Source organism: Numida meleagris, chromosome 25, assembly GCF_002078875.1.
Source record: "Numida meleagris isolate 19003 breed g44 Domestic line chromosome 25, NumMel1.0, whole genome shotgun sequence".
NCBI lineage: Eukaryota > Metazoa > Chordata > Aves > Galliformes > Numididae > Numida > Numida meleagris.
Window position 1 is genome coordinate 3389856 of NC_034433.1, and position 26738 is coordinate 3416593.

Here is a 26738-nt window from a genome sequence, read left to right on the forward strand (position 1 = left end):
AGTTGGAAGCAGCAGCAGATGATATTTTCACCCTCTGCGGCCGTACAGTAAGATCAGAGCTCTTAGGCAAGTTGTGGATTTAACTCCTTTACTTTCCCATCCTTGAATCCCTAGCGTGGAGCTGTCAGCAGCACTTGGAAGCAAGGAGCAGCCAGGAGCCCAGCCAGTGCCACCCGTGTCTCCAGCACTCGCTGATGTTACAGTGGGGAAAGAAAATCCCCGTCTGTTAAATGAAGAACTGTGGGAGGAAATCCTTAGCTGTGTTTCATAGAGGCCATGTGGTTGCCCACCACGGTGGTGCTGGACCTGCTGGTGCTGCTGCTCCTCCGGGCCCCGTGCAGAGCAACGTTATCTCCAGAGCTCTGGACAGGACAGAAACTGATTGCTGAGAGATCGCATCTCCCCTTGCAAACACTGCAGTAATTAAAGTCGAATTAGGTAGTCCGTGTGATGGTAGTGCAGTGATGGAGGCTGTGGGAAGACGGGCGATGCTCGGAGAGGAGGCAGTGACAGAGCGCTGCATTCCTGATCAGAAATGGTGCTTAACCTTACACAGCGCTCATCTGCTGTGGGAAGGTGCGTTGAGGTGTGCGTGGGAAAGAAAACAGGATGCCAGAGACGTGGCTTAGTTTTGATCAGCAATCCCTGTGGATTTCAGAACTCTTGTGTTTGCAGGTGATGCTCGGAGCAGCGCGGCAGGCAGCGCGTCTAATTGCAGGTGGGACTGAAAGCGAGCCGTGCTGTTTCTGCCTGCTCTGCAGCGGTCACAGGGCACCGCGACGACGACGTGCTCCTCCTCAGCGTGGAGCAGCAGGAGAGATGTGCGTGGATGGGAGCGTGGCCGCGTGCAGACGGCGTTTTGATCTCTGCTCCCGGACCGGCAGGTCCTGGGCGTTGGGAAATACCGGCTGTACCTGAACGGGCGCTGCCTCGCAGCCGCGGTGGCCTCACCTGAGCCTGGCTGAAGTGGAGCTCTTCGGGTTGAGAAACGCCGACACAAGCAGACCTCGGTGTGTTTTGGAAAGGGCTGTTTGTCTGTGTACCTCTGAGGAGCAAAGCCCTTTCTACGGGGGAAGGTCTCAGCCTGCGCGGGGTTTGTGAGGGCGCTGGCTGTGCTGCGGATGGAGGACGGGGCTGCTGGCGGGGGCCTGTCCTTCCTACCTCTTTTCCTTTTGTTTAGCTGAAAATACGGGCGCCAGGCGGCGGCACTGCGCTGGGCAGGTGCTCTGAGTCACCCCGGGCAGTTACTTATTTTGAATATTGATAAGATGGAAAGGGTTTAAGTCCACCTGGGCGCTGAAACGGAGGCTTGAGCGTCTCCGCAGCCGCATTGTGGCTGAAGCAGATTCAGAGCATTGGGTGCTTTGCTGGGTCCAAAGTTGTCTTTGGGAGTGTTCTAGTGCTGGGAACACGCTTCGGTTAGCAGTGCAGTCTGTGCCAGGAGATGTGCATGCTGTGCTCACAGCGCCGATGGCTTCCATCCCAGGGGTGAGCAGTATGGAGCTGAACATCGCCCCGAACACATCCATTGGAAATAGACCCGAAAGCTGGGACACGCCAGGCATGTGGGAAGGGCAGCTGGGCTGGATGTATTGGTTGCACTGCCTTTTATGTTGCTTCTCATGTCATATCCTTTCCTCCAATGCAAATAAACTTGAAGTTGTAGGGAGGGGCTGCTGGGAAGTGAAAAACTTTCATTACCCACAGCTGACATGCAGGATAATATCTTTTTATATGCCACCTACCGCATGATAGCTTGAAGTAAATCGTAGTTCACTGGGTGAGGTTATTTCTGGTGCAGCTGTTTTGCGCAAGCGGTCCCATTCCAGCACACCCTTCCCATACGGGCACTGGGCTGAAGAGCACAGATCCGAAAGGATTTACGGGATGAAAACAGGTGAAGAGGACATAAACGTGGCCAGATGTTGGCTATGGGTTATAACGCTAATTGCAGATGAAAATAACATTCAGATTAAAGTTACAGGCTGAAGCCGTTCCCAGCAGCCTTTCTCATGAAATATTCATGCAGTTAGGGCTTTTAATTCATCCGATGACGTGTAATAATACTGTAATCAGTGCGACTTTCTGGCCTTGGATCTGTTGATGAAGGCGTTCACGGGCAGATCGATCACTGGAAGGTGCTGAGATAAGAATGCAGCTTTTTCAGGCACCTCCTTTAAAAGGATCAGGCAGCTGTTTCAGTGCCCCGGGTACTTCCCTCAGTGTCTTCTCCTTTACTCTTCGATCTCAGCGCCCTGCAGGCGGCGGAGCACACAGTGCAGAGCAGTGCAATGCAGCTCAGTGCTGGGGACCCTGCGTTGCAGCTCAGCAAAGCCCAGTCTGCAGAAAGGAGAGGCTGAAACTTCTTTTTTTTTTTTTTTTTCTGTTGTCATTTTTGTGCTGAGTTCGTACGAACTGCTTCTGTACAGGGAAATGTTTTAAAACCCCAACAAACACTGCTAAATAGCTTTTGAAGTCAGCAGGGTCCCTGCTTTTGTATGGTTGATTTTGCATGAGTTTCTCAGGGAAAAAAAAAAAAAAGAGTTGAGTGTGGGGGTTGGCTTTGCTGCAAAGGTGTCTTGAGCAAAATGGAAAGTGCAGAAGTGGCAGATAATGGCAATTAATATTCAAATTAAGTGTGGTACGTTCTAGGGTCAGGATCAGAGTACGGAACTGACTGTCTCCAGGCCATATGCTTCATAAATTTACGCATTAATGTGGGAGAGAATGTTTTTCCTATTGCCTTATGTCTTATCGTTTCACAGTGGAGCGCCCATGGGGCAGAGGGAGGAGCTGGCCAGTGCCCGCCTGCTGCTGCCCAACGCTGCAGCACAGCTCCTGCCCAGCACTCAGAGCTGGAGAACAGCATCGCTGCTTCTGGGGCAGGAGCCCAACTGCCCGGGCTGTTGGTTTCTATTTTATTGCCTTTTATTATTATTATTATTTTTACAGACAGCTGTATCATAACGTATTTTGGTTGCCGTCGAGCTTCACCCGTCAATACAGAAATGGCTCGTATAAAAATGCCTCAATCCATCAGAGCGGTGTCCTTCAGGGGGGAGTGTCACTCTTATTTTCCATGCAGGAAATTCTGGGAGGAACTGCCTTGGTTGTTTTGTTCTTTCAAGCCTTGCAGGCTCGGGAGGATTTAAAACCTTGAGCTGTCCCGTGCAGCTCTCAGCTCCGGGCCCTGATGCCTTCAGGTGCCAGCGCTGAGCTGCTAATAACGTTCTGCATCTTCCTTCTGTTCAAATCTTTGCACAGAAGAGAATTTCTCTCTGTTCTGCCCCTCTCTGTCCCCAGGCTCCAGGATGCAGCCTTACAGGACTGAGCAACTACTGAGGGATTCAGTGGCATGCTGAATAACCTCATTTTATTACAAAAAAAAAAAAAAAAAACCTTTTTCTGTCTTCAAGTTAATTCAGTACATCCAACTCGCTGCTATCCGCCTTCCCACTGAGCCGGAAAATTGGCCATGAAACGTTTCGAGAGGGGCTCTCCTGCTTGGTGCTGATAAAACGCATTAACATCACTTGGGTGCTCATTACCGGGGTGCTCCGTGCGGAGCATGGCACCGAGCTGCCAAGCAGTGCAGCGCTCATTGGCCGCGTGCTCGGTGGGCACCGCCAGAGCCACCATTGCAACCCCCCCCCCCCCAGGGCACAGTGCTGATTTTGGACAGAAAGAAGGCAGCAGTTTGCCTGTACCTGCCCAATATTACTGCTGAAATGGTGATTACTTAAAGCGGCGGTGACAGTCGGCCTACCTCGTGGCACTTATTTACTCTAATTGTATAAACCAGGAAGAACATGGTTAAGGACGTTGCCAGGCTACTATCAGCACAACAGATTATTCTTCCCAAGTATAATACGGTCAGGGTTTTGCCACGATTGAGCCTCCTAGCTTCTGTCTGGCATTTAATCGGTGTTAAAAAGGTCAGAGCGTTTTTTTTTTTTTTTCTTTTTTCCACTGGAGAAAATGAGGGGAAAAAAAGAAATTCACCAAGCGAGCGGTGGAGGTGGGGGACAGTGGATGGGAGGAAGGCCCGTGAACGGACTCTGTACGCAATGCCCCTTTGCGTTTGGGTGTTTTACTGGTGGGGAAGGGCAAAAAAACAGATTTTCCTTCTGGGAAAGAGGAGTAGCAGTGTGTGTCGGCCTCCGAGCTGCGCTGCTGCCTTCCCTTCCGCGGCCTTTGTCTGCTTGGCATCGTCCCCAGCAACTTTCTGCACACGCAGACCAACAGGACAAAACATCAATTAGCCGCCTGAGTACGGCGGGCCTCGGCTGCCCGGGGCGCTTCAATGGCAAAGCAATTCAGAATGAGTAAGCGGGCCGTCGCTGCCATGGGAGTAAACATCGTGGTGTTTAAAAGTGCGAGTTCAGCGCGAAGCCGGCTGCAGGAAGGGCCCGGTTTGAGGGAGCTCCATCTCGAGGTGTTTGCTCACAGAAGGCCGTTCTCGCACCGCAGGCCGGGGGTTGCGCTCCGAGCCAGGGCTGCGCTGCTGGAGGACCTGACTCGGCCTCAGCTTTGGTAGCACTGGGCCTGACTCGGTGATGTTCGCAGCACCCTGTGGGAGATGTTATGTTGTGCAGAACGTGGCCTTTTGGCCGTGGCTCAGGAACAGCACACGGTCAGGACTTTGGTTTTTAAGAATGGATGTGTGTGAGGTGGGGGGGGCACGCTCCCATCCCCAGCTGCACGCTGCCAGGACCTTCTCGGGGCAGCAGGATTTTCTTCTGCGTTCTTTAAGGCCGCTTGGCTCGCTGGTAGCTTTGCTCCTCACACACTCCTGCCCATGGGTTGTCGGCTGTTGCTTTTGTTTCACCTCAGTCTCCAAACCCCATGTGTGTCTGTTCAGCCTTAAACTGTTGAATGGTGATCGCCTCTCAGCTGGGCAAGGTGTGGCACTGGGGAGCTGCTGCCTTCTCTTGAGCGAGGTTCTGAATTCTTGGTGGAAGTTCCCTTTCAGAAACACCAGGATATTGAAACACTTTTCCGCTCTCTGCTCATCAATTGATACTTCATTAAACTGCTTTCCAGCACGGGACTGGCTCAGGTCTGGGCTCAGTTCCCAGTTGTTGTTGCACAGACCCACGTGTCATTTTTGTGGCTGGTTTTGGTCCTTGGATGTGCATAGACCTCCATCGTGTGCTGACTGTCCCGCGTGCCCCGCTCTCTGCCAGCAACGTTAGCAAAGTACAGATAGGTTAATTCGGCAAGTTCCTGCCTGGGATGGCAATGGGTCCCTTGTTTTGAACAGAAATAAGCTCAGTCTCGGCCCATGTTACATTTAGGAAGACAGAAGCCACTGAGGGAGCTGCTGCGGTGCAGCTGGCTGCGTGCTGCTCACGCTGCTAGTTTGATGCTGACAGCAGTCGGTGGAACTGCAAATGTTCTTCCTGTTTAAATTCATGAAAAGAGGTGTGAGATTCTTGCCACAGCGTCTGAAATAACCCCCCGGCTGGGCTGTGTAACGTTAGTCTGTCAGATACGTTTACCCGAGCGTTGGATCCTGCGCTGATAACGAGCAATAAAGTGAAGTCATACGCTGCAGATTGCGTGGAAGGAAGCTTGCTGATGTGTAGGTGGAAGTCCCGTGGAGCTGCCTGCTCCCAGCCCTGCCTGCCCCCTGGTTTCCTGATGCTGACAGCCTCAGCACTGCGGGGGCAGTTGCTCTGCACCCGGGGCAGGGAGATGAGCACGGCCCCGGTGGCACTGCTGGCAGTACCGCCTTGCTGAGGACAGGGTAAGTCCAGGCCGGCGTTGGGCTCGCTTCTTCTTGGGAGAACCATTTGCTAATTAATTGGGTGACTTTTAGACAAGCACCCTCTGCTTGCCATCCACCATCCCTCTTCCCATCGTGTTTCCTGACCTGTCGTCACAGCGTAATTGCTGACAGCTCTGATTAATATTGGGGAAGTATTTAATGGACTTTCGTCCTCATTGAGTAATTAAATCTCTCAGAACACGGTGTGCAGCGGGCCCCTGTTGGGAGTGGGGCTGCGTATCGTGTCCTGCCCCTTGTGCTGCCTGTGCCCTGGGTCTGGTCCTTGCTATGATGGGTTAGAGTTTGTTTTGCAAACGTGGCTGTGATTAAAGTAGGGGTTTTGGTGGAGCATTGAGCAATCTCCAAAACCCACAAAAAACAACGACCTTTTCATGGCCTAGTTCGTAGTAATTGAAAAAGCTGGCACGAGGAGCACTTAGAAGCTCAAAATTAAACAGGTTTGTTTATAGTAGCCGTGATTCAGTGCTGAGCTGCCAGGGTAAAAATAACCCCGTGCGTGGCCGCCCCTGGGCGCGTGGGGCAGGGCACTGGCACCCTTTTTTTTGTGGTTCTTGTGAACACGGGCTGTGCACTGCAGTGCAGTGCAGTCTGCGTGCCCGCGTTGTCACCTGCCCTTGGTCCTGCAGCTGAGCCTGGGCCAACACTTGCATTGAAATTCCCTATTCCCAGGTGTGTATAAGTCAGATCCACACAAATGCTTTCAGCAAGAATTCCTTTGCCGTGGGCTCGCTTCCCATTGCCTTTGGAAGAACATTTAGCAGAGATCTCGATGACTTCCTTACCTGTTTCTGCAGCATTTTGATTTCCGTGGCTTCATGGTGGCTGTGGCTCTGCAGCGTTGGGTGCAGAGCTGCTGGAAAGCCCTCTTACAAAAGCAGGCCCTCAGCTTCCTGTGCCATGCAGCGCCAGGGCCTCTCCGCCTCCGGGCCAAGGATTTCCACACGACATCTCACCCAAATCTCCCTCCTTTCGCGGGCGTGTGCCGGCATCAGGCTCTGAAGAGCGGATTTGATGCTTACAAACATTACTGGCTGAAAAGTATATTCTGAAGAATTAATTTTTGTTTATTTCTCTTTCAGTCCCTCGTAGGGAGCCTGGAAAACCCTTCAGTAGTGCTGTTAACACTGATGAGAGATCTTTTATGCCAAGGTATGAGTTTTTAATATTTAATTTGACAACTGGTAAAGTCAAAAGCCGCCTGAGCCTTGTTTCTGCAGTGGGGGAAAGCAGCTCCGAAGTTCTGCACTCCTTCCCCATGTCATCCACCGTTACAAAGCGTGAACCTATGGATGCGGTCTGGTTGTTTTTTCTTCTGGTTGTGAAAGAGGCGGCACCAACAGCGCGGCCCCAACGGTTCTGTGATGGGATCGCTCAGAGCATCCAACCAGCTGCAGATACATGGCACTCGAGAGCTGGTGATCAGCCTTTGTGTGATGTAGGGACGGTTACATTTGCATGTGGGTGGCTGTTCTCGTGGTGAGCACCACGTGAGGGTTGCTTGGAACAGGAAACTTGTACGCTTCGTGGTGATCGCAGGCTTCTCTCATATCGAAAGAAGCGCTGAACGCCCATCATCTCATGCTGCTTTGCAGTGCAGCTGTTGCTTCAGAGCACGCTCCTGCGCTGCACGGTGCTCTGGGTGGGAATGAATGCTCCGTGTCTCCCTGCATCGAGGTGGGCACGTGCAGTTCTCCAAACGAAAAGTTGGTTGGGATGGAACGTGGTAATTTCTGGAGCACTGCATTTGTGCTATACAAACAGGTAACATTAACAAACTCGTGAAGGAGCAGCAAGGTAATTAAGGCATGTGGGATCTGCAGTAACAAGGCTCATGCGATTCAGGATCTTGGTTTCCTGTTGCACTTGAAAAAAAAAAAAATCAGCAAATACTGCAGGGAAGAAATGAGAAGTCGGTCTTGTACTACTGCCGGCTGAAACTTTCCCACAAGTATTTTTACTATAAATAAGAAGTGAAAGAGTTCACAGCTATATTTAACCCGTAGCGTGATTTACTTTCAGGGCTTTCTTGGGTGGAGCATTCCGTGGAACCTTGAAAGATGCACAGAGAGGGGATCAATAGGTTGCATTGATGGTTTATAGAATAGTCACCCCCTCGGAATTTCTAAGGATTGTTCAGAGAAAAAGTGTTGCTGATTGGAATTCCCCTCTCCTTCCTGACCAAAACCATGATTTTAGAAATAAAAGGAAGTGAATGTTACTTCTCCAGGAAGGTTTCGAGCAGAAAAGCTTACGGCTGCCAGAATCTTATCCTAAAATGTTGTCAGTGTACTCCAGTGCGTAGACATTGCTTGCGCTGTTTTCAGATATTTGAAGCTGTCACTCTGGAAAACCCCTTTCAATTTGACTCCGTTTCACAATTTTTATGAAATTAAGCAACCACAGCTTCGAGAGATGAAGAAAAACGGCCCTGAGGTTCTTCAAGCTCTGGGTGCTGCTTTGGCTCTGCTCTCCGTGTAAGGCTGGGGAGCAGCTGCTGGGGTGAGAGCCTCAGCGTGGAGGGGAGCATGGTGTCTGCTCTGCTGCTGCAGTGAGCTTGGGCTCGTGGCAGCCTGGCTGCAGGAGGCAGCAGCAAGATTGAAACCACGACCCTGGTTCTTCACGGGCAGCTGTTAGTGCACAAGGCGATGCGTTTCTGCATCAAACTACGAGGAACACCTTTTTATTTGTAGCCAATCCGGTGCAGCTGTAAATCCCGTGGCAACATTGGCTTGCAATGCCTTTGAGAAATGAAACTTCCCCGGGCTCATAGCGTTCGTGTTTCCGAACCCTTACTTGGGAAGGAGGAGAGGATAACTGGCAGCTGAGGTCATTGTTTGCCTGATGCCCCGACCGGGACAGCCCAGCCTGCCTCCAAATGTAAACAGAGCGTAAAATGTTTATTGCCAGCTTTGTCACTTGCCTTATTTGTCGGGGAATCTCGAGGAGAATGAGAGGTTTTCTTGTGCAGTGCAGCGAGCTCAGGGAGCTGGAAGATTTCCTTAAAAAGGCACAGCCCTGGCTGGGTGAGCAGCGAGCGCTTGGCAGCTGCGGGGTCGGGCTGACCTTCCTGGGGAGAACTGCTGCCCCACGTCCTTCCCTGGGGGCTGAGCCCCTGCTCACCTCTCACCAGCCTCGTTGTCTCGTCCTCATGGCTGTAAAACACTGAGGACACAGAGGGAAGGTGATGCAGCGGGGAGGGGGCTCGTGACTGCGCACACAGTGTTTGTGCTGTGGTTGTGTTTATCCTCATCATTTCCCAACAGCAGAAGGCCAGCAGGTCCAGCCTGGGCACCCCAAACCCAGGAGGCAGTGAGTTCAAGGCAAAGCTTGCCATAATTAAAATGCTCCGTGACAAAGTGAAAGGAAGCACTGAGTTGTCGGGTTCGCTACGGGAGTGTGAGATTGTGTGTAGTTGGTGCATGTGGACATTGGAACATGTAGGAGGGTGGATCTGTGCTTTGATGGTTATTGCTCTGCGTGGTGTGAGCTGGGGCTGTTGTCAGAGGCCATGTAAATTTCAGCATCCGGGTGGACAAGGAAAGTCTTCACTGAGATTCCCATTCTCAACACAACTGGAGAGCAGCAGCACGTTGCTCCTTTGAGAAGTGTCCTGGAGGTGTGTGTGGGGTGCTCTGGTGATGTTGCTCTCCTCTTGCCTTGCAGGTCGCCGGTCCCTGAGCAGCCCGCACCATGCGTGAGTACAAGCTAGTGGTCCTTGGCTCCGGAGGTGTGGGCAAGTCCGCCTTGGTGAGTGGCTGGGAATGGTTCTGGCACTGCCACATGCTGCTCACTGGGTGTGCTGGGATGTTTGTGCTGCTGCTCACCTGCACTCAGTGACACCCAGGTTGCTTTTGCTACGCTGCTGGAGGATCTGTGAATTTTATTTTATTTATTTTTTTGAGAAGAAATGAGTGATGATTCATTGCTGGCACAGTCAGCGTTTCGTGCTTGCTGCCTGCAGGTGTGTAACGTGGATACACAGCACCCAGCCCATGCTGCAGCTGATGGCACTTTGCACTCCTTAAGTGCTCGTGTTGTTCCTCATGAGAGGTTTACATAGCAGAGCTGATAGTAAAGCTTTGTAAGACAGATTTCTGTCACCTGTTTATCACAGATCAGCCAAGCAGCTCACCCCAGCCAGGACGACCAAGAACCGGTCAAGTGTGAGGTTATCTGGGAGGGAAACACACCCTGCTCCTTGTCAGGGAGGGTGACAGCAGCTGACTCACAGCAGAGAGCCCTGCTCCTTTCCAGACTTGTGCTGGGACAGGCTTCTGTGGGCTCTCAGATCACCCTCGGAATCCAGAAGGATGGAGGGGAAGGTTATTCAGTTATGACTCAAATTTGACGTCCTCTTTCAGAGATCCCATCCTAATCCTTGCAAGATGGAGGAGTAAAAGCTTTTGGTAGACTCTGTTCTTCCACAGCAACTTAAGCAAACTGAAAGGTCTGCAGAAACCTCTCTGCCTTCCAGGGGACCAGGAAAACTGGGGAGCAATGGGAGTCAGAGTGCAGCACGTACAGAGCCTGAGTGCCCAGCGATGGGCCACATCTGAATGGCAGCGTGAGGGGAAATGTTTAGACCAGATTTGCTCTGAATAATCATGTGGGGAAGAAATACTTCCCCATTGGTGTGAATGAAGCCTCCTCCTGTCGTGATTTAATACAAATCCAGTGTCTGGAGACTCACTGGATGGAAGCGTGTCTGTGCTCTGCCTGTAATGCCGAGTACCTCTGCTGTGACTCTGACTTCACTGAGATGTGGGATTTCCACAGCGAACACGTTGCCAGTTCCTCTGACCGAGTTTCACATTTCCCATATTTGGTGCTTTTTATTCTTCTGAGGTCACAGGCACTAAAAGAAAGGCCTTTGGGGGACCTCATCCTTTATGAAAAACGAGCCAGCAGTCCTGAAGTGGCTCAGGAAATGACAGACCACACGGATTTTACTTAAAAGTTGTGTTAATTTATGTAAAAAATTGTGTAATTTATAGAAAAAAAATTTCTCCCCACCTGAATTTTCTCAGCATTGTTGAACAGTTGGGTGCTGCTCCTTGTTGGTGAAGTGCTCCTTGGTCAAGTGTTAACTGTCACAGCCCGTTTGCTTACCTGATTTTTTTTCCCCTCTCCTTTCTCCCCAGACTGTACAGTTTGTTCAGGGAATTTTTGTTGAAAAATATGACCCAACAATAGAAGATTCATACAGAAAGGTAAAGTAGCAGCGTTTCTCTTCCTTTCAAGTCTCACAGGGCTTGCTGCTTATTAATAATGCCACGAAGGCCTATCAGACTGAGCCAGGCGTGTGTCTGAGAGCATCGTGGATCTGTAAAACCACAGGTCTCCTGCAGATAGTTTCCTTTGGCTTTGCAGAGTACTTCACTAGCTTGTAGCTCCTGGCCAACCCAATGGCATCGGCCACTGTAAAGCTGAATTATCGGGGAATAATAGGGCCAATGATGCTGTTAATTAGACTGTTCTTACTTCTGTTTAACAGGAGAATTTAACCTCTGTTGCTCCACGCAACTTGCAGCTCTTGTTTTAGATCTCCTATGGCTTTGTTGCTTTCTCTTAGAAGTGGTGTAATTCTGCTTTGTTTGAAGGCACATACAAAGTCTCCACGGCTGTTTTGCACACAGGGCTGTAACTGCTGAGCAGAAGTCCTTGTCAGGATCCCTGCCCCTGGTGTTGTGCAGCTCTACCAACAGTGCTGCTTTCTTCTCTGGGGTTGATGTCAAGGAACCCATTGTTTTGCAGATTAGCATAATTGTTGCCATAATGAAAGACACCGAAACAGAAAACAAAACTTGCAGCCTTTGTGCCTGTGATAACTGAACGTGAATTCCGTTATGAGTTCTGCTGTTAGATTTATTCCTCTTTCCTAGAATGACCCATGGGGAATCGGAGGCACTTCTTAGATAGCGAAAGGTTTGTTACACCCAAGTGTGAGCAGGGGCCCTGTGGCACAAGTGAGCTGCCCTACGTGCCAGCTCGGGGTGTTGCTGATCTCTGATAGCAGAGCCTCTCGTGCTGCTGGGAAGGTGCTCGCTCGCAGAGCTCTTTGCTGCAGAAATAACAAATGAAGCTGAGATTCCTCTCCCCTGTCTCATTTCAGTCTTTAGTTGTAACTGTTTCTCTCTCTTCCCTCTTTTCCCCAGCAAGTGGAAGTAGACTGTCAACAGTGTATGCTTGAAATCCTGGATACAGCAGGGACAGTAAGTATAACCTCTTTTTATAATTGGCCCAGAGTTGCTTTCTCGAGAATGAAGCGAGGAGTAGAACTTAATAACCCCGTCGAAGCAACAGAGCAGGGAAAATGGAACAGTTTTGCTAAATAACCCAACAGTGGGGCACTGCATCAAAGTCCTGATGTGGGATAATTTTGTCTGTTGACTTCGCAAGGGGCCAAAACACGCAGGCAAAAAGATGAGGTCTTTGGGAGCAGGCTCTGGGGCCGAACACGTGCACGTGCCCTGCACTGTAACACCTCCTTGTCCCCATAGCCAAGGTGTTCTGTTGTAAGCATCCATCCGCTGCGTTAACAGCATTCCTCATTCCTTGATTACAGGAGCAATTCACAGCCATGAGGGATCTCTACATGAAGAACGGCCAAGGGTTTGCACTAGTATATTCAATAACAGCACAGTCCACGTTTAACGACCTACAGGACCTGCGGGAACAGATCTTACGGGTGAAGGACACTGAAGATGTAAGTAAAACGTTGTCTCATTTTGCAAGGGAATAGAATATTTCCCCAAGGAAGCACGTGGGAATTTGTACACGAGCAAAGTTTATTTCCAGGAACATTCATCACTGCAGAGCCAAGTTCTGTGTTGGAGAAGGATTCCTTTGCATTACTTGTTTTTAGTGCTACATCTCGAGTTTGCTGGAAAGCTGACGGTCTGGATGGGAAGTGATAGCAAAGTGGTGGGAGTCAATTGAAGAAACAACTTCTTTTTTTTTTTTTTTCATTTTAGCTCTTTTCTAGTGTTGGCATTTTCCTCTTTCACTGTGCTTTAGCAGGGCTTTATTTCCTTCAAACTAAGGAAAAATAACTGCTGAATTTGCCAGTAATGATTCAGTCACTAAAATGCATTTGTGGGTGTTGTGCCAGGGGGTGCTACTTGTTGAACCCAAGGCTCGGGACCTCTTCAACTTCTGTGCAACCTTCCACTTGGTTGGGCTTCCTGTATTAAGTTTCAGAATGCGTTTTTTAACATCCCAGCACTTAGACCATTAACCTTTGCCTAACAAAGTTCAAAATCCAGTCTTCATATGACATAGGAAGTGATAGGGCAAGTTGTTCTCCTTCAGCTTTCTGCTCCATGGTGATTACTGCCTCTTGAAATAACCTTATAAAGTTTCATGTCGTTCAGATCTGTACCATTAATCAACTAAGTAGCACTTTTTTCCTATTGTTTCCCATCTTCATTTTCTTCTTCTATTTGCTGAGCGTGTTCACAGCACCTCTTTAAGTTTGGGAGTTCTCTGAAGTGTCTAGAAGACTGTAAGGGAGGGAACTGGGCTGATGTGGTTGTAAATATCCTGTTATTCTCTGATGTGAGATGAGCTTTTGACCTTACTTGTTTTGTGCTTTCTGATGTAAGAAGTAAAACTTGCTTCTTAAAAATAAAACTCCCATCATTTTCTGATCGGCGTGGCTGTTTTAAATACAAAAAATTAATGTTGAGTGCAGCTGAATGAGAGGGAGACTACCAATACTAAGTTTCAAGTGCATTAGAAAACGTACAGCGCGTTGGAAATGATCAAAGGAAGTGGATCGTGATTTATTTCCCAGCTGGGAACTCCTCATTTTCTGCTCAAAGAATGAAATGCTTCAGGAAATGGGACGAGGCACACGCCCATCAGCAGCAGTTCTTTGGGGTTTTTTTTTCCTGCTTGTGCATAGCAAAGGGAAACAGGATGGAGGAGAGGGGCTGGTGCCCATCACCGTGCTCTGGAGCAGATGACTTGCTTGTATCTGCCTCGTGGATGTAAGCTGGATACGTTGAAAATGCACCCAATGTTGATTCTAATGCGGCATGAGATTATTTATTGGAAGCGATGTCCTTTCGGGAGCTGAGCTGCCAGGTGCTCATTAGGTGGAAACTTCAATTATTATCAACTACTCAATATTAATGATGGTTCCAGTGTTATTTGTGGTGAATGGCCTTTCCTCTGTGCGTAAAATACATCAGTGATGCAGTATGCGTTGTGATGCCACGGGCAGGTGGTCGTGTGCTGGGGCTGTGGGAATATGCAGCTGCATTTCAGTGGCAGCATTGCTCGGGCAGCCCGTGCCGTGTGTTATTTTGCTAACACGTCTCGTTTCTTGCTTTTTCTCTTCTCCAGGTTCCAATGATTCTGGTTGGCAATAAATGTGACCTGGAGGAAGAACGCGTAGTCGGCAAAGAACAGGGTCAGAACTTAGCAAGACAGTGGTGTAACTGTGCCTTTCTAGAATCGTCCGCAAAGTCTAAAATCAATGTTAATGAGGTAAGCGTGAGCTGCTCCTCGTCCTTGTTACTTATACATGAATGCCACGTAGAGTAGCGTGCGGTGCTTCTTATATTTCCCTGTCAGAAAGATTTAGAAGTTTCAGCCTCAGAAGAGCTTAGACAAGGCTGCAGTGGGAGGTGCGGTCTCTTTAGTTACTGTTTCCTGTCTGTTTTAAAGAAATCTGCTCCTTTTTGTCTGTAAAGAGTGGGTGACACCTCCATGTAAATGCTTTCTGTGGCCTGTGTTAGAGGGCACAGCCAGCAGAGGGTCCTGAGTGAGCTGGGTGACTCTTAGATAAACTTGATCTGGAACGTATACGTTTTTAAGAAAACTGCTGCTATTCCAAATGGGGATATGCCCCATTGTATTTCTTCACAGAATCACAGAATGGCCTGGGTTGAAAAAGGCCTCAAAGATCATTGAGTTTCAACCCCCCTGCTGAGTGCAGGGTCGCCAGCCACCAGACCAGGCTGCCCAGAGCCCCGTCCAGCCTGGCCTTGAATGCCTCCAGGGATGGGGCATCCACAACCTCCCTGGGCAACCTGTTCCAGTGCATCACCACCCTCTGTGTGAAAAAATTCCTCCTAGTATCCAACCTACATCTCCCCTGTCTCAATTTAAAACCATTCCCCCTTGTCCTATCACTATCTACCCATGTAAACAGTCATTCCCCCTCCTGTTTATATGCTCCCTTCAAGTACTGGAAGGCCACAATGAGGTCTCCCCGGAGCCTTCTCTTCTCCAAGCTGAACAAGCCCAGTTCCCTCAACTTTTCTTCATAGGAGAGGTTCTCCAGCCTCGGGGACCTCCTCTCATCTCGGGGGCCTCCTCTGAACTACTTGACATGTTGCGTAGTGTTGGCTGTTGGTTTTGAAAGTATTTGGTTTTCACGTTCCTGCTACCCCTGGGCTGCTCAAGCAGACATCCCATCACAGTCCTCCTCTGCTGAGCCACTAATTTGCTGAGACCGTGTCCAAACATACATCTGTCTGCACAGTTCCCCGTGTGTAAATGAGAAACACCTTAGCACGTCAGTGTGCCCGGGGTCACGTGGCTCTTGCCATCCAGCAGCGAGGTTTTATTCTCTGCTGTGAGTTATCTGACAGGGCTGGGGGCCAGCTTTCCACTCACAAATGCTAAGGTGACCCCACTGAGCAGGGCCGCTTCGGTGCCAGGAGATAACTGGGACCGTTTAGGAGACTGTGATAAGGAGGAGCAGTGGGTTTTGGCCCGGACCCAGCGTCCTCCTGGCAGCCATTGTGCCATGCCCAGCACTGCGGGGAGGGCTGGGAGCTCCCACTGCTGGGATGGGACTGCAGGAAGCTCATCTGCCAGCAGAGATGTTCGGGGCCTTTGCCACGTGCTCCTCCAGCACACGGCGATTCCCTTCATAGTTTTGGCTCTTGTTTGCAAAGGCTTAAAGATGGAAAGCTGTTTTGCATCAGAATAGAAAATGCCTCTTATTGGTTGGTTTCTCCTGCAGAAACCTTTGTGTGTCATCTGTACACTTTTTAGCATCAGGGTGTGAACTGCTGCTTTTACCTGGATCTGGCAGGATGAAGCTGCATCAAGAAGCTTAGCTAAGGAGGGGCAGGAGCAGCTCAGGTGCTGTTAAAGTATTTTACACCAGAGCCAATGAAGGCAGCATGGGTTCACTTTGTTTGGAGCTATCGAGCTGGGCACTTCTGCTTTCATGCACGTAGAAGGCAGAAAATGTGGAATATCCAGGCGTCGAAATCTGTTACAACCTGTTTCTTCGTCTTCTGAATTTCCTTGGAATCAACCAGAATTTGTGAGCAATCAGCCACTGCAGGAAGGAAGAAGGCAAACGAGGAGAAGGGTGGGGCTTTCTGGAGGTGGAAATAGTTCTGCTCAGTGCCATGACCAAGGCTCCAGGCAGTTTGGCAAAGCTCATTTTGCTAGAAAATGGGTTATTACTGGGAAAAAACAAATGGCAGCAAAAGTGTCCACAAGAAATTTGTTGCTGAAGCAAAAGGAGGCCTCTGTGATCATCTCCTTCTGGAAGAGTCCCACTTCAGAGCAGATGATTTGTTTTCCCTTGCTGACATTATTAATAAGTTCAAAAGATTAGATCAGGCACCAAAGGCAAATGAGATCAGAAGGAAGGGGTTGACAGCTCCAGTCCAAACAGCCACGAGGAAAACTAAGAATGCATCCTGTGCAGCGGGGCAGTGAAGCCAGGGAAGAGGGCCCAGAAGGGGCTCCCTTATTTTCTGCACGTGGACGGGAGCTCTGTGCACTCTTGTTTAATAAGCAGTTGCTTGAGGAGTGTGTTCAGGTAAATGGAAGCGGATTGGTTCAACTTATAAGACTGCAGACACTAGGAAAAGAGCATCATGTTGCCAACCTGCCTGATTTCGGTGCTTGCGTAGTGTCCATTATTTTGATACCCAGTTTGTGTTTTTCCTTTTCAGATCTTTTATGACCTGGTCAGACAGATAAATAGAAAAACACCAGTGGAAAAGAAGAAGCCTAAAAAGAAATCATGCCTGCTGCTTTAGAGGCCCGTGGCGCAGCAGCTCTGAGCCAGGTAAGCGACGTCTCACGTGCAGGCCGGGCATAATTGCCCCCTGGGTGCTCCCAGCAGGGCTCATTCCCCTTCCCTCCGCTCCCCTGCCTTCTGTCTGCTCCGAAATACAGAGTTCTTGCTGATCTGCTGCCCGTGTTGGCCTTTTCTGAGTGAAAACCATTTCCACTGCTGGATCTGGCAGAGAAATATCGGCCTTCCTCCTTCTGCTTGGGCCGTGGCTTGCGACAGAGCAGGAACTGGTGGGGATGGGTGAAGTGTTCCTCCTTGCTCCCGTAGGTTCTCCCCTGTGACGCTGTGCTTGGAGCCATCCTGGGTCAGTTGTGCTTCCTTCTTATTCTCTGCTGAAATGCGGTGGCAGCTGGGTGACTCGCCGTGCTGTCCTGCCCGGTCCAAGGACAATTGCAAACGGGTTTGGGTGGGACGTGGATTTCAAGGGCTGCCCACCAGGAAAACGACACAAAACAAAAACCAGCGAAGGTTGGACGGATGCTATAAATAATCTTCCTGTGTATCTTGGCAGGGTACTCAGTGTGCTGACAGCTGCTCCGTCGCACTGCTGGAAGAAAGCAAGCTCGCTGCAGCTGCAGGTCCTGGCTGGGAGCACCAGCACGGTGCCCTCACCCCGCAGCATTTCAAACCAGTTCTTTTCTCTCTTCCTAGATTGCAGGAATGAAGAACTGTTGCCTAAATGGAAAGTGCCAGCGTTCCCAACGTCACGACCTTACGGAAATTAGCGACATATCCGAAGAAGCTTCTCCTATTTTTATATACGACGAGAAGAATTTAGATCTCAAAGTGGTTTGCACACAGTCCCTGGAAAAAAAGAAATTGCTCTGTGTATATCTCTCAGAAATTTAAGACGATAGCATTTCTCCTTTGCAATAGCAGTTAACAGATGTGACAAATAAACGTAATTGACTCTAGTGTATGATTATACAAAGGAGCATGGACGCATTTCAAATGTTAGACATTGCTACTATAATTAAAATTTCATATTGACCCTTATATTGTAATTTCTCCCCATCGAGCACTAAAAACGTTCCACCGTTCTATTTTATATCTGTAACTATAGATATATATTATCTGAGACTTCCCTTTGAACTCACCGCGACAAATAACTTTTTGAGTCATTGACTTCATTTTATATTTAAAAGTTACAGAATATCATTATTTTCATTCTGCCATTATATTCTAATTAAAGATGTTTGTGCATAATGCTTTGGAAAAATGGGTCTTTTATAGGAAAAAAAAAAAAAAAAAACCTGGGATAACTGATTTCTATGGCTTTAAAAGCAAATATATATAATATACTAAACCAACTCTAATATTGCTTCTTGTGTTTTACTGTCACAGATTAAATTACAGCTTTTATGAATGATTAAATTTTAGTACATTTTCATTTTGTTTCTGTGTTTTTGTTACGGTTTCCCGGGTTCGTGGCGTGCTTCTGTTGGGAACTGGGGCTGAGAAGTTTCTTCTCCAGGTGAGTTTTTCTAAGCCTGTCTCTGATCCGTGCAGCTTGGCGTTGACCAGAGCCGGGTTTCTCGGCGCAGCCCAACCAGACTGGATGGAAACGTGGAGCCTGCCTGCATACAGCCGCTGGGCTGGGCACCTCGCCGCAACCTCCCGCCCTTCCTTTGTCAGGAGGAGCCGAAGCGCGGTGTTTGCAGGTCGGTTATCTTTACTAAAAGTACAAAGATTTTAGTCATAAAGTAATTTTAGTGTACGCGCTGATTGCTCGGGGTAGAGACCCGCCCTCCGTCCGCCGGGTGCCGCGCTCTGCCGCCAGGGGGCGCTGTTGGCCCGCAGCCGCCGCTTCCCTTGGGGTCCCTGGTTCCTTTGGGGTCCACCCGGTTTCATTGGGATCCCTGGTTCCCAGTGGCCCCCCCAGTTTCTTTGGGGTCTCCTGGTTCCCGGTGGATCCCCCTGGTTCCTTTGGGATCCCTGATTTTTTTTTTTTGCAGTCCCCCCGATTCCTCTTGGGTCCCTGGTTCCCAGCAGGATCCCCCCAGTTCCTTTGGAGTCTCCCGGTTCCTTTGGGGTCCTTGAATTGCGGTGGGTTCCCCTGTTCCTTTGGGGTCTCCGGTTCCTTTGAGATCCCCCTGATTCCCGGTGGATCCCCCTGGTTCCATTGGGATCCTGGATTCCTTTGGGGTTCCCTCAATTCCTTTGAGGTCCCTCTGGTTCCTTTGGGGTCCCTGGTTTCCAGTGGGTCCCCTGGTTCCTTTGGGGTCCCCCGCTCCTGGCGGGTTCCTTTGGGGTCCCCCAATTAGTTCCTGCTCACAGCTCCCACCCCTTATTCCTGGAGCTGCTGGTGCACGCATTGGCTCCTGTGTGCAGCACAACAGCCCCATTTCTGCTCTCTGGTGAATGCAGCGTAGTTTTGATTTGCAAACAGGATTTGCCCCGAAGCATTCGGTGTTTAATGCTTCATGGGGTTAAAGGTGTGTTTACTGAAGAGTGTCCTAAAGAGAAATGGAAAAGAAAATCTTCCCCGAGTACCCTCACGTGCTTCTGCTTCACCCAACGAAGCAAAGTAACGCTTGGCTCCGAGCAGAGGAGCGCGTTTACAATTGCAGCTGAGCCACACACAGAGCCCCCAAGTCACCGCCCTCGTGCTGCTCTTGCTTTGCATTGAGCCCAGATTCAGCCCAAGTGATTCACTGCTGTCTGTACCAATTCCCTGCTCTTCCAACTCCCATCGGGCTGTATTTATCTCATTCTCTGTTCTCTAAAGGTTATTTTGGATGGCGTTTCCCTGCGGGTTGGGTCAGAGCGACGCGGGGGCACCGCTGTAGCCGGCAGCAGGATGAGAAACTTAATTAATGTGGAGTTCGGAGCTGACCTTTGCAAAAATCATTAAAACTAATGAGCGTTTTTATCTATTTTGCCAGGACTCGACTCCAAGGAAATGAAATTAATTTCTATTGCGGGCCTTTTGGTGAAGAGCCGGGCTTTCATTTTTTATTTTGTGTGTGAGTACAGGCTGTTCTCCTGCTTCTCTCAGGGCTTTGGATGTGGCCGTGCAGATCAGCCGGAGCCCCACGCTGCTGCGCCTCACTGCGGTGACATTCAGCCCCGTCCATCCCGTCCCAGCGCTGTCCCCATGGCCCCTGTGCGTGGGGCAGGACCCCCACCCAGCTGTGGAAGCAGCTGTGCCATCTCACGGGGCTTTGTGCACGCTCGGGGCGACTCGTGGGAACGCGTGCTCCAGGCAAGGGCTGTGAGTTGGGGGAGGGGGGGCTGCACTGCACGGGGTCCCTGGGGCACACGCTGCCCATTCCCAGCACTTTCCCATGCTGCTCCCCCCACGCTGAGGCAGCTGTGTGCGGGAGGATGAGGCCGTGCCTGGCCCTGTCCCAGCCACCGGGGTACAGGGATGGGAGAGCTGAGCTCCGCGTCCTTCACTTGCGCTGTGCTCAGCGGAGCATCCCCTGCATCCATCCCCAGGGCCCCCGGGGCTGATGGCTGCCCCCTCCCTGAGCTCACATGGAGCAGCTCTGCTTCTTCCCATGTTATCCAGAGGAGCCTGAGGCCGTTCACAGTGACCCCATGGGTGTGATGGATGCTGAGATGGACTGAGGGCGAGTGCTGCTCTGGGGAAACTGGCTGGGACCTGGTGGATGAAAATGCCCAGTGGTAAAAGCAGCACTCTTCTGAGCTCAGTGAGCTCAGTGCCTCCGGGGTTTCTGGGAATTGGGTTTGGGTTGGTTCCCAGTGCAGGCGGTCAGCAGAGCTTTGTGGTGGTTCAGCACCGATCACCTGCAAACCCAGCTCCCTGCCAGTGTGCGGGGCAGCACCAGGAACAGCCTAATTAGAGGCTGAGCCTGGGCTAATGAGCCCTGCCGCGAGCTGTGCTGCTGTGGCTGCTCCTGGCCGTGCTGCTGCCATCAGCTCAGCGCAGCACAGGGAGCAGCGTTTGTGCATCAGCAGACGCAGAGCACGGAATGATGTCCCCATGTCTGCAGGGTCCTACAGCCTCTGCCCCCGGCCGCACAGGGCTGTGCTCCAGCAGAGCAGCAGCCGAGGAAGGGGCAGTGATTTGTCAGAGGTTTGGGGCTGCAGTTACAGCCCAGTGCCCGGGGTGCTGCTGCCTCGGCCGTGCCGGCTCCAGGCACAGTGCTGCGCTCACACAGCGATGGCATTTTCTTTGGGTGGTACCAGTGTTCAAGGCCAAAAGCCGCTCCTTCAGTCACGGGGCGAACAAGGAGCCCGTTGTGCTGGGGGGGCTCTGGCCCCATGCAGTGGGGCAGCGGCAGCTGTGGGCGGCGGACTGAGGCACAAAGGAGAAATTCACAGGGCCAAGCACACTGCACGCGTTATGGGGCAGCCACGGGCCGCTCCCCAACAAAGCGCTGCCTTCAGCCCCTTCAAGAGGGGAGGAGGAGGAGGAGGAGGAGGAGGCACAGAGCAGCGTTCCTGAATCTCTTGGCAGCTGGGAGAGCTGCGCAGCGCGAGGCTGAGCCCAGCCCTTCCCAAGGAGCACCCTGTGCCACAGGGACCAAGACGTGAGCTCGGGATGGGGACGGCCACGCAAAGCAGCGGGAGCCTCAGCCGTGCTCCTCTCAGCAGTGTGGAACTCGGCGATGGTTTTGCTCTTTGCCCTGAGCGCCTTCCAGAGCAATCAGGTTTCCTGTGACCTGTTGGGAGTGACGATGGCACAGCTGAGTGACAGCAGCCCCGCTGCCCTTCCTGCCCACGTCGGTACAAATCCCCACACCAATGAACCCCAGCCTTTCCCGTGTGTGTGTGTGGATGTAACGTTTGGAGGCCACGGGCTGCCCGCATCGCGCTACGTTTCTTCATTTCACTTCGGAAATGGGCAGTGCCACTGCTGCGTCAGCATGGCTTCAGCGCAGGGCAGAGCTGAAGCACGGTGCCCTGAGAGCTGCGGCTGCGCAGGAGCCCCCGTGGGACAGCTCCTCTGTGATAGAAGCTGCTGGAAACGAGGGAGACCCAACGCTGGCCACCTCGCACCCAGTCACCACTGATCTGCAGAACGCCAATAGGTGCAGCGTAACCAGGGGTGCACAGAGCAGAGTTAGGGCACAGGGAGGGCTCTCCTGCAGCAGTGTCCCCTGCCTTGGCCCTCTGCTGAAACAGTCACGTTTGGGGCCAAGAAGACACCCTGTTCCGCCCCCGGGGCCCCTACACCTCTGGCAGCAGCCCCACAGCGCCCAGCCCCACTTGGTGCCACATGGGGGGCTGCAGTTGGGGGTTCTCCCCTGGACGAGGCCAACTGCTGCTGCACTGAGCTGAGCTGCTCCTCCACGAGGGGATGCAGGGCGGCTGCTTCCTCACCTGGCTGCTGCTTTCTCACCTGGCTGCTGCTCCGCTTCCACTTCCTTCACGTCTCTTTCCGCGCTTGCTTGCTGCTCTTGGTACAGATGCTCTGTGGAAAACAGAAGAAATCAGGGGCTTATTTTTAGAAGCTGCAAAAGGAATTCAACCCAAGGCAAATGCAATTACTTCAGGTTGCAAGCAAGCTTCTGAGAGCAAGAAGGATCTTTTAAATAGCAGCTGGCCTCAAACCAGTGCCACGGAGCCATGATGCAGTGAGAGCATCACTTAACCATTTGAGAACATTTACAGGAGCCAAATGGGGAGGGGGCAGCCCTCGATGGCGGCCCATGGTGTGCTGCATCCCACCCAGGAGCTGCGCGTCCGCTGCTGCTCCGGGCAGAGCCCCACGCTGCACTCAGCCTGCGTGCTGCTCTGCTGCCTCCGGGGCACGTTTCTGCTGCGGGGCTCTCCCGGATGCTATTCCTGGACCACTTTTAGGGCCCTCGTGGCCTAGAGCTGCTGCTGGGCTGCTCCAGAGCCCCCGCACTGGGGAGGGGGAGGGGGTGGAAGGGCTCCTTGCTCAGAGCTTTCACTCTGCAATTGCTCCGAATGAGAGACCGAGCTCCATCTCTGCTCTGCCTGAGTGAGCGCAAAGGGGAGAGAAACTGGAGCAGATGATTAAAACAAGGGATAAAATGGCACAGAGGCCCGTGGGATGATGTTCCCCCGACACGTTCGCCCCCAACAAGTGCCACACGCCCCGCGCATGGCAGCTGCCCAGACTTGCTTCATCAGCCCATTGTTGCTTTATAGTATTAATTAAACATTCCTCTGGGACTGTTCGAGCCTAATTCAATCAGGATCTTACAAAAGCGGGTGAAGAATCCAAACAAGCATGGACTGGGGGGGGGGGGCACGGCCCGATTTTACTCAGCTGCATGCGATCATCTTCAGTAAAACCATACACGGATGGAGGAGCCAGGTGGTCAGAAGTTTTCTCCACGGCAGCAGAGCTGGGGCCGTCGGATCAAGGGAGCCCTGGGCTCGGGGCAGCCCTGTGCCATGGAGCCCTGGGCTTGGGGCAGCCCTGTGCCATGGAGCCCTGGGCTGAGGGGTGCAGGGGCAGCACTGCCTGGGAGAGGAGCCGCTTCCATCCATTGCAGGAAGGGTCGGGTTCGTCATTCCCAGCTGAGACTCGTGCACCCTGCAGCGCTGGGCTGCGAGTTCCTTCCCCAATTATATGAGTAATTACAATCCGTGAGAGGGCATCCTGTTAAATAGCGTCATGAGGTGAGCGCAGCGAGCAAGATGAGCGCAGTAGCGTTGGTGTTCTCCTGCTTTAACCCTTTCCCCACCGTCTGTGCCTGGGGAGGGGTGGGGGGGCACCGCGTGGGGCTGTGCCCGGCTCTGCTCCCATGGTGCAGGTTCCATGGGGTCAGAGCTGGGGATCCCAAAGGGAAGCACGGTCCCTGCGCGGTGAGCACGGCTCAGCCATCATTGGCCGCCTGCACCACGCTGACACGAGCATTTACCCATCGTGTGCCTGTCCCATGGCGCTGCAGTGAGGGCAAAGCCCAGCGGTGCTGGAACCTCTTCATTGCTTCCCTGCCCACTGCTGCAGCCCCTTCTCCCCATCCCCATCCCCAGGGCTGGGGCTGTCCCCACGCACAGCTCTGCTCGCAGCACCTCGGGAGGCTCTGGGGCAGCCAATTACTGGGTGTGCCAGGGTTAATTAGTGTCGGCGTAGCGGTTTGGAACCAGAGGGCTCAGTAAATGTACATCTTCACTTCCAAAGCCATTGTAGGTTGACTTTGCTCTCTTAATTTCAGAGGAATCTAGATGGCTCAGGACACTGAGTGCTGAGAGTTGGCTTTGTCCTAATTCTGCTCGTGTCAGGGCAGGGACTTGAAGCCTCGGCCCATTAGGAGATGCACAAAGATCTCTGCTCCCACGTGGCTGCTACGAACTCCAAGGGGCTCGGGGAAGGTGCAGGCATCTGGCCAGACAGCTCTCACTGCAGGGCCGGGATCTGCATTATTATTTTATAGTATCGTGTCCGTGACTTCGCTCTCTCCCAAAGGAAGCACAGAGAATTCCTTAAGTCAGTGCTTATTTTTCCAGCTGCAACACACAGGGAGATGCGAGCCTGCGCGTTCCGTTTTATTTTAAGCTTGTTTGTGATTTTCCGAGGTAGCGAATTGTTGCAAAGGCGCGTCACATCCAATTACAGTTGTCACATTAAATCATAGGATGGCAAAAAAAAACCCAAACCTGAGCCCCCGCTGGGAACGTAATCCCCTCCAGTAGAGAGCTGGGGCAGCGTACCTTTGACGTGCTGCAGCAGTGACAGGTTGGGCCGGGGAGATGGAAGCGCGGACAGCAGGGGCACAGCACCCGCACAGCAACAACGCATGGCACAGGAGCAGCGGTCCCAGCCAATGCCTGGCAGCAGTTGGCATCTGCACAGCGAGCCCTCGGCTCTGGGCTGCTCACCTGGGGGTGGTGGTCACTCCGGCTGCAGGGTTGGGGGGTGAGGCCTTCCCCGCGAGCTCGAGCTGTTGTGGAGCAGCTGCAGCTGAGCAAAGGGAAATAGAGGGGTGTGCACGACAAAGCACGGCGCTGCTTCTGTGAGAAGCTCCGCGATGTGCCCAACAGAGACCGGGTGAGCAGGAAGCACAAAGGTCCTCCCCTGAATTCTTTTCAGCCCAGAAGACCTGGTGGGCTCGATCCAGGGAGCAGAAAACTTGGTGCAGAAGTGGCCCCGACTCATTTCCACACATTAACATGCGTGCATTCAGCTCAGGCAGCTGCATGCATAAACGCCTGGCGAGCTGCCTCCGGGTGCAGCCTCTCTGTAATGGGGCTGGAACGGAATGAAAAGAGGAGGACGGGGAGAGCCGGCGCAGGCAGCGGGGAGAGCTGCAGCTGCACAGCACCAGCACCAGCACCGCAGCCAACGCCGCTGCCACTGCGCTGGGGGGTGACCCGGGACCTCGATTCCGCCTCCAGCCCGATGCAATGCCCTCCATCTGGAGCAGAAGTGAAGGCGTTCTGCAGTGCTCCTCGTGAGGCAGTGCTCTGAGCACTCGGTCCCAGCAGGTTGGTACAGAGAGGGCAGAGGATGGAGCGGCCCTTGGGCTGTTCAGCTGGGCAATGGGAGGGAGGAAGGCACTGCTCTGCTGCGTGCTGCTGAGCCACTCCCGGTGCTCCCCTCTCTGTGCATCCTCCAGGGCCTCAACTCCAGGTTTCACCTGTCACAGGCAGAGCAAAGGGCCTAATTAAAACTGACAGCACGTCACGTTCGTTAGCTCTGGGTTCCAAATGTCACACCGCCAGCACCAGCCCGGCAGTGTGAGCACAGGGAGGCTCCTGGGAGGGCCCATCTCACATCGCCGCTCTGGCTGCTAATGGGACCAGTGCCTGCACTGGGGTCCGGCATTCACAGCGCTGGGAATCGTGGTTCTCCAGGGAGGAGCAGATCCCTGGGCTGCCTTTCTGCCTGGGGGATTGATTTCCCTCTTCCTTCCGCCCTCCTGCTCGGTGAAGGCCAAGAAACCCGAGCCAGCCCAGAGCCGTGTCAGCACAGAACTGCTCCTTCCAGGGGCACAGACAGCCGGGCAGCGAACCCCAAGGGCTGCAGGAAGGGAAAGGAGCGGGCACCGGGGCCGTCCCCAGGTTAATCCAAGGGCAAAGCCCCATCCCCTGCAGCTGAGTGGGGATGGCACAGCTCCCGGCTGAGGCAAATTGGTGCCAAAACGTGGTTTGTATGTGTTCTGTGAGACCGGCGCAGGCTGCCCGCCAGCTGGAAGGGAGCTCCAGTTCTTGATTAGAAATGCCACGTGGGTCCAATAAACAAAAGGGAAGATAAACATACCCTCATCTGCAGAGACAGGGGTGCTAAAGCACGGCTCAGTTCTTGGGAGCGCTGCTTAAAGGGGGAGAAGGGATTCTGCTGATGGGCAGTAACTCCAGGAAGGTGACGGGGAACGTGTAGGAGTGCACAGAGCAGCACTGGGCCGTGAAGAAAACGGTCACGGCAATCGGTTTCTTTCCTCATACTGGACTCAATATGAGGGGAACTGAGGGGAAATTGTTAAATTTGCTCCATTTGCACTCAGGGGCCTTTCTGCTTCATGGGGCACAGCAGCATGGGACCACTGGGAGCTGTGGGGGGGGTGAGAGGGCACTGCCCCTGTTTGCCTTCCTCTTGCCCAGTGTCAGCCCACCTCGTTGTTGTAAGAGCAAGCTGTGAAATGCTTTTGAAAATAGAGGCTTTTTAATTCCAGGCACATTTGTGAGCCTTCTGGAGGCCATCTGACTGCAGGAAGCACGCTGCGAGCATCGGCGCTGCCTAGGATGGGAGAGCCTGGAGACAGAGCAAGGAGCAGCCCTGGAAATCAGGGCACCAGCTGGGAGAGCCCAGAGCTCTGCACACAGTGACCCGGGCCCATGGCACAGGCAGCGCTGGGCAGCGCTGGGCAGTGATGGGCAGTGATGGGCATCAATGTGAGTCAATGGGCAGCAATGGGCAGCAGTGGGAGTCAATGAGCAGCAATGGGCAGTGCTGGGCATCAGTGGACAGCAATGGGAGTCAATGGGCAGCAATGGGCAGTGCTG

The 26738-nt window shown here is 52.3% G+C and overlaps 1 protein-coding gene across 1 annotated transcript; it reads left to right on the forward strand.

Annotated features, from left to right (window-relative positions):
- On the forward strand, positions 5608-18157 carry RAP1A (RAP1A, member of RAS oncogene family). The gene is made up of 9 exons (XM_021376845.1): positions 5608-5749; positions 6871-6940; positions 9455-9538; positions 10933-11001; positions 11947-12003; positions 12357-12497; positions 14141-14284; positions 16723-16838; positions 17499-18157. Exons 3-8 carry the CDS (start codon positions 9482-9484, stop codon positions 16807-16809), a joined length of 555 nt encoding a protein of 184 aa, XP_021232520.1. The 5' UTR covers positions 5608-5749; positions 6871-6940; positions 9455-9481; the 3' UTR covers positions 16810-16838; positions 17499-18157.

Bases quoted from the DNA above. Each gene is read 5' to 3' on its own strand.
- RAP1A (XM_021376845.1), top strand. From the start codon at position 9,482: ATGCGTGAGTACAAGCTAGTGGTCCTTGGCTCCGGAGGTGTGGGCAAG. The intron at 12,004-12,356 runs GTAAGTATAACC...CCTTGATTACAG, and splicing joins TCCTGGATACAGCAGGGACA to GAGCAATTCACAGCCATGAG. The intron at 12,498-14,140 runs GTAAGTAAAACG...TCTCTTCTCCAG, and splicing joins GGGTGAAGGACACTGAAGAT to GTTCCAATGATTCTGGTTGG.